The 8,303-nt window shown below is 35.0% G+C and overlaps 1 protein-coding gene across 1 annotated transcript; it reads left to right on the top strand.

Annotated features, from left to right (window-relative positions):
- Positions 1 to 3,440, top strand: HELRODRAFT_180604 (hypothetical protein; the record flags this gene model as incomplete). Its single annotated transcript, XM_009029912.1, has 7 exons — positions 1 to 181; positions 823 to 918; positions 1,761 to 1,866; positions 2,136 to 2,305; positions 2,730 to 2,838; positions 2,959 to 3,114; positions 3,281 to 3,440. The coding sequence occupies 7 exons, from the start codon at positions 1 to 3 to the stop codon at positions 3,438 to 3,440; spliced, it is 978 nt and encodes a 325-aa protein (XP_009028160.1).
- Between the last annotated feature and the right edge of the window lie 4,863 nt (positions 3,441 to 8,303).

The raw sequence follows: 8,303 nt of genomic DNA on the forward strand, positions 1-8,303 counted from the left end.
ATGGCCAGCATAACACTTTGTCACGTAAGGTTTTCGTCGCAAAAATTGGCGGGAAATGTTGTTTATAGTGACGCTGATGATGCTGATGATGATGATGATGCCGCTGATGTCGATGACGTCATTCTGGAGGAGGATGACGACGACGAGGACTACTTCCGTGATGATGATGATGTAGATGAAGGTGACGATGATAAACACGATGGATATAAAAAAAGAATACAATTTTGATTAGGATGAAAACAAAAAAAAGAAACAATAATGACGTTATCTCTTTACCGGATTCCTTTCAATTAGAGATCAGTTGATTACAACTCTTTTGCTTCGTCACTAAGCCGACGATGACGTCATAATGATGACGTAATGATGATTATGACGTGACCACCATGATGATGGTGATGATGATGGTGATGATGGTGGTGATGAGAATGATGATGACGATGATGATGATCGGTAATTTTACGGCGTTGTTGATGATGATTTGGAAAATTGTCTTCGCGGATCAAATTCTTGAGAGAGAGAGAGAGAGAGAGAGAAAGAGAGAGAGAGAGAGAGAGAGAAAGAGAGAGAGAGAGAGAGAGAGAGAGAGAGAGTGAAAGACAGAAAGGATGAAAATGATCGTAATAAATATTACATTTAATCGCATAACTCATTTCAATTTCTTGACTTGTTGGTACCATTACTACATCATCATCATTACTACATCTTCATCATCATCATGTCACCATCATCATCATCACCATTACTACATCATCATCATCATGTTACCATCATCATCATCACCATTACTACATCTTCATCTTCAACATCATCATCATCATCAAGGGGTTACTGAAACGGATAGTGGTAACTATTCTTGTGAGGTCAGGGGTAAGAAGTCCATGGTTCTCGGCCGTGTTACGCACAACCTCATCGTCCTCTGTCAGTCTTCAACCCTCTCTCTTACAATTACATATCTCTAAGAGTCGAAAATAATTATAATTATAATAATAATAATAATAATGATAATAATTAATCATAATAATAATGAATCATAATAATGAATCATAATAATGATTAATCACAATAATAATGAATCAAAATAATCATATTAATGATAATATTGAATCATAATAATCATATTAATGATAACAATAAATCATAATAATGATAATGATGAATCATAATAATAATGAATAATAATAATAATAATAATGATAGTGATGATGATAATGATGAGTAATCATAATAATAATAATAAACCTTTTCATCATATTCAGCTGCAGTAAAGAGATTGTACTTTTTAGCGCAAACAAGCATCTTTAGCAGCCTCAATGCTAAAAGCAGCAGCAGCAGCAGCAGCAGCAGTAGTAGTAGTAGTGGTGGTGGTAGCAGTAGTAGTGGCAGTAGTAGTAGTAGTAGTAGTAGTAGTAGTGGCGTTTTACCAGCCAGCCAAATGTACGGTGATTTTCAGACGAAATTTACCTCCCTTACCCTTCAACAAAGTAAGGGTTGTGATGATAATGATGATGGTGTTGGCAATGATGATGATGACGATGATAATGTTGGCAATGATGATGATGATGATGTTGATGATGACGATGATAATGAGAAGGATGATGATTATGATGACGACGATGATGATGATGATGTTAATGATGATGATGATAATGATGGCGATTATCGCTACCATCATCGATCTTCGTCATCGTCGTTATATCATCATCATCATTACCACCACCATCATCATCACCATTATCATCACCATCACCATCACCCTGCAGACAAACCCACAATGTTGAAATGCGTGAGCCACGGCGCATACCCTGCCCCAGCCATGTCAATCGTTCATGGTGGAAAGAACGTATCAGAGATGTTCAGGAGGAATACGTGAGTGAATGAATGATTGAATAAATGAATGAATGAATAAACAAATAAATGAATGAAAAAATAAATGAATGAATGAATGTATGAGTGAGTGAAAATATGAACGATCAAGCAGACATTCGCATTACTGAAAAATAAAGAAAATTTTTGACACCAATTATATTTAACACAAACACACGCACACACATCTATATACAAACACACACACACATTTACACACGCGCTTACACAAACAAACACACACACACAAACACACACATACATTTTAACAGCACCCTTGAATACTCCGGCCCAAAAGATATGCGTCTCTTGACATACAAATCGACAATTTGGAGGTCAAACTTTGTGGCTAACTCACATGACGATGGCACCCTAATTCAGTGTGTGGCCAGCCACAAAACGCTGGAAGCTACTACCACTAACGTTACGCTTGTTGTGTACTGTTAGTGAATGCGTATGTGTGTGCGTGCGTGTATGTGTGTGTGTGTGTGTAAGTGTGTGTGTGTGTGTGTGTGTGTGTAATGTGTGTAGGTGTGTTTATTTAAGTACTAACATCATCATCTACATCATTTTATCGTCTTCACAATTTTCCACATCATGTCACATGATGTCTGTTTCAGACATCATCGCCACTACTACCAACACCACCATCATCATCATCAGACCACCCGAAAATAGATTATCGCTGACATCACCCACACTAGTACCACAACTACTACCACCACTACTACCACAACTACCACCACCACTACTACCATCACTACTACCACCACTACCACCACAACTACCACCACTACTACCACCACTACCACCCCCACTACTACCACAACTACCACCACCACTGCCACCACCACCACCACCACCAGACCAACCGGAAATAGATTGCGACGGGCCGACGTACGCCAGAATGGGCGAGAAGAATGCCACCATGGTCTGCCATGTCAGGGCCAGGCCCGAAATTTACACCATCCATTGGTCCAGTGATGATGACGATGATGACGACGATGATGATAATAATAATAATAATAATAACATTCATAATAATAATAATAATAATATAAATAATAATAATAATGATAATAATAATAATAACAGCAATAATAATAAATATGATGGTATCTATGCCTCGGGCAAAAATAGCCATAGCAAATACAATGCAACTAGTTACATCATAGATGGCGGTGATAATAATCGTTATAGCAATGCTAGCAGTAGGGCTGCTGATAGAGTATCAGAGGATGGCGGCCACAGGTATGACGATGACGATGCTGCTGATGCTTACGAGAGTCCGTTCTATTATGAAGTCACTGTGGGAATGCAAAGAGGTGGTAGTGGCCTCGATCGGAAGCAGCACATACGTCGTCATCGTCATCGTCGTCGTCATCGTCACGATAACTTTTCACAACAACATCAACAGAGACAACAACATCAACATCAACAACAACATCAACAACAACATCAACATCAGCATCAACAAAAACATCGACAACAACATCAACAAAAACAACAACGACAACTACAACAACGACAACATCAACAACAACATCAGAACATGCAGAACTACGTGTTCGCCATGAATGATAATAACTTTTATTCCTGTGTAAAAGTTAGCTTCTGCTGTGTTTTTACTAAAATTTTGTTTATAACTCTCTCAATACCAGACAACCAATCATACAAAAGGATCTATAATAATTCAAAATTAACTAACCAATCAAAAGCGAGTGTTAAAATCCAATCAACCAGTCGTTAATAAATATAACAAAACTTTAACCAATTAAACGTCCGTTAATACAATCCTACAACCAATCACAAACAAACAAACATACATACAAACATTCAACCAATCACGTACGAGTATTGGAAATCAACTGACCAATCAGAACGTAGACCACAGTAGATGGGAGGTTTCATTGGTTGTACGGAAGGTCAACAAACTTAGTTACCGGCCCTATCGCCTGCGATGCGAAAACTCCGAAGGGGTCGGCACAAGCACCATAGAACTAAAAATGGGTGATGATGATGATGTTGTTTTTGATGATGATGTTATTGATGATGATGATGTTGTTGAGGATGATAATGATGGTGATGATGATAATGATGATATTAAATTTAATAGTAATCATAATTTGCAAACGTAAAAAAAACTCAACCCTGCCCACTACAAACAGCGGAAAATTCTCCAAAGTTTTTGTCATCATCGTCGTCATCATCATTGTCATCATCGTCGTCATCGCCATTCTCCTCCTCCTCCTCATCATCATCATCATCCTCGAACGATGACGTCATCAATGCGAGAGAGCCCTACCATTACAAGGGTTGGCTGGCCCTGTTCTCTTCCGGAAACCTCCATCGCCCCTTTCATTCCTCCTATCATCATCTTCATCATCGCCATCATCATTGTCGTCACAACAACAACAATAATAATAATAATAAAGATCATAATTTTGATTATTATTATTATTATTATTACAGTTATTGCTGTATTCCTAGTTATTTTCATTTGTTTCTGAGTTTCTTACTGACGATCGGTTTGAGCCAGTGCTTGTTACTCGGAACATTCGTCGTTAATAAATGGGCTGCAGATTGGTTGATTGATTGATTGATAAATGAATGAATGAGTGAGTGAGTGAGTGAGTGAGTGAGTGAGTGAGTGAGTGAGTGAGTGAGTGAGTAAATGAATAAATGACTGATAGATTAATTGATTGATTGACGAAAGAAAAAGTGAGTGATTGATTGATTAATTGATCGATTGATTAATTTATTAATTGATTGATTGAAGCCTTCCCCAAATGACTTTCACATCTTTCACTGGTTGATATTTCACATCTTAAAAAAATTTGAAAGGTTTATTGATCAACATACACATGTTATATATATATATATATATATTTATGTATAAATATATATATATAAATTTAGCTCAATCTGATAGCCTATATATATATATATATATATATATTTATGATTATTATTAATATAGTTATAATTATATATATGAAAACGCCTGTAGATAATACAGATAAAAAACATTATTGTTATTGTGTTTGTCGCTATTATTATTATCATTATTATTATTAATATTATTATTTTATTTTGAATTTATTTGTATAATTCTTGTTATTATTCCTCTTGTTAGTTATATTGAAAAATAAAAGTTCACTTTTCAACAGCCTACCGTCAGATAGTAAACCGTTAAATCCAGGTAAAAATTAGCGAAAACACGTGGAAACGGAGCGCCAAATACGAATTTGTAGACAATTCTACGGAAAGAATTTGTTATTTTAAAGAGTTATAAATACAAATATAATAATAATAATTATTATTATTATCACTGTTATATTAGTCCTACTACAATTTGTTTTACTATTAAATTTTACCTATAGAGCTGAATATATACGTATGTTTATGTCTGTATGACTGTATGTCATTACAGTTTTAGCAGTTTTTTCCGTGAAGTGCGTATAAAATACAGTTAAATGACGACATTCCGTCGGATAATTGTCGGTATATTGTCTGTTTATTGCTAATTGATTGATAAATATTTGTAAATCTCGGCCGGTCCGTGTTAAAATACGAATAATTAGAGGTTTTTCGTCGATTTTGTTCGTTTTTTTGAGCGTCTATATTATTGATTTAATTTTAAACTAAACTCCAAGAGCTAACACATTTCTTAATGTCTCCCGGTGAATACTGTTAAACTGGTATAAAATACCGCTAATTAACGGTATTAAGTCGGGTATTTGTTGATATTGAATAAGTGTTTTAGGTCACTTGTTCTGTCTTCTAGACTCTCTGCTATACCCCTTTCTGACTTCTGACTGATGATGGAGTTGGAGACCGTTATTATTCCTTCAAATGTTAGCATTAATTATAATATAATTATCTATATTAATTAATTAATTAATTAATTCTGATATAACTTTTTGTAATTCTTTATAACTAACTTTTTGATAAAACTCAATGGAAATAAATTTATTTTTCGTTTTTCTTTCAACAAAGACTACAGCTATTAAACGTAAAAACATGTTTGATTTTAGTAAAATTAATCAAAAAAGAATAATTAGATCAATTAATCAGTTTATTAATCAATTAATCAACTAATTACTCATTTATTTATTTATTTATTTATTCAAACTAAACAACCACCAAAAGACAGACCAGTAAGTGGTATTACTCTACAGTTAATCATCAAACTATTTCAACAAAAAATAAATGAACTACCAATTAATTAATAATAATATTCGTAATTTACCTATAATTATACATAATTATTTCCATAATTACTTCAAATTATCTCCATATATTTTTATATTAATGTTCCTAATATATTTTAATATTGTTACACACACCTCTGCTCAACACTTTTTTGACATTACATTAGGATTGTCTTTTATTATTTTATAATATTAATAATAATAGAATAATAATAATAATAATAACGATAATAATAATAATTGTTATTGATATTAATGTTACTATTATTCTTATGACTTAGATTTGACTTTTTACTTTTGTTTAAAGTAATTAAATTAAAAATTTTGAATATTGAACAACACACAGCTTGAAAGTCACTTTCAAAATGATACTGCTACTGCTGCTGCTACTACTACTACTACAACAACTACTACTACTACTACTGCTACTACTACTACTACTACTACTACTACTACCACTACTACTACTAATAATAATAACGATAACGAAGAAGAAGAAGATGATGATGATGATGATGGATATTGCTCCAAACAAAAGGAATTTCATGAGAAAAGTTATCTCTTCAATATTAATGATGATGACGACAACAACAACAACAATAATAATAATAATAATAATAATAATAATAGCAACAACAACCATGACAATAATGACGCAAATAATTACATTGACGTCATTTTTGAGAGTTTTTTCACCAGCTTCAATGACACTGTCGAAGAGGACATGAATCTATACAGAAATTTTAATGCCAACAACAACAACAGCAACAGCAGCAGCAACAACAACAACATCTATACTGACTACGAATGCAACATCAACAAAAATAACATTAACAACGACCTCACCATTTCGTTTTTAGACTGTCTCTTGAACGACGACGATAATGACATCAATATTTTCTGTAGCAACAACAACAAAAACAACAACAACACCATAAACAACAACGCTAGTTGCAACATTAATAACAATAACTTCGTCGGAAATGACGTCAGTAGAAGCGCTGACACCCCCTGTGATGTGGAAAGGCTGCATTTTGAACTGCAAAATGAACTTAGTACTTGGAAAAAATTGCACGGAGAAGATTTTTTCAATGAACAACAAAATTTTCATCATCAACAACAAAAAATACAACAACAACAGCAGCAACAACAACAACATATACAACAACAAAATCAGCAACAACAACAACATATACAACAACAACAGCAGCAGCAACAACAACAACATCAGCAGCAACAGCAACAACAACAATCGCTAGAAAGCGATCAACAACTCGAATTACGGCAACTACAGCAACCAACAGACGACGACTTGAAAACTACGGAGTCCGTCGCTAGCTGCAACGACCGCCTAGACAACAGCAGCTACTACTTAAACTACAGCAACACTATCCGTAACAACAGCAGCAGCAGCAGCAACTTAGACTGCTGCTCATCCTTACTAAACCTCTTTACAAGGTCGCCCGATGTCTCGAGAACCGCCAACAGCAACGCTAATGAAAATATAATTTTCATAAGCCCTTGCGATGATGACGATAGCCAGGATAAAGAGTTTCTAGACATCAGCAACAACCAATTGCATCTGCAAAATAATTTTGAAATGCAGCTACTGCAGCAGCCACAACAGCAGCAGCAGCAACAACAACACCAACAAAGTTTATGTGATATCAACCACAACAACAACGTTCAACAACAACAACATCTTTCGCAACAACTAGTTGATAACGAGACACACAATATGCCTGAGACCTGCTTTCCCAACAATTTCTCGAAAGTTTTTGACAGTAGTGATGTTGGCTGTGGTGGTGATGATAGTAACTTTGTTGCTGACGGTGGTAGTAGTAGTTGTGGCGTCAGCGGTTTTTCCGTCAGCGATGACATAAAGAACGACAGAGCTGTCAACAAATTTATCAGCGTCAACAACATTAACTTTGACAACAACAACAACAACAATTACATAAAACACAACAGCAACAACGTCAGCAAATATGAATTCGATAGTAACTCGTCGGATCTGCGGCCTATCCTCATAGAACCCCAGCATTACTTGCGCCCCATCAACAGTTTTGATAACATCAACAACTACAACGTCAACAACAACAACCGCAACATCAACAACAACAACAACAACAATTGGTTACTTAGTTCACTTTACGACCAAGACACCGTCAACGAGGGTAGCATCATTTATTCAATTCCTTATCTCTCGAATGACGTCATCGCCAA

The sequence above is a fragment of the Helobdella robusta genome (genome assembly GCF_000326865.2).
Source record: "Helobdella robusta unplaced genomic scaffold HELROscaffold_63, whole genome shotgun sequence".
Classification (NCBI taxonomy): domain Eukaryota; kingdom Metazoa; phylum Annelida; class Clitellata; order Rhynchobdellida; family Glossiphoniidae; genus Helobdella; species Helobdella robusta.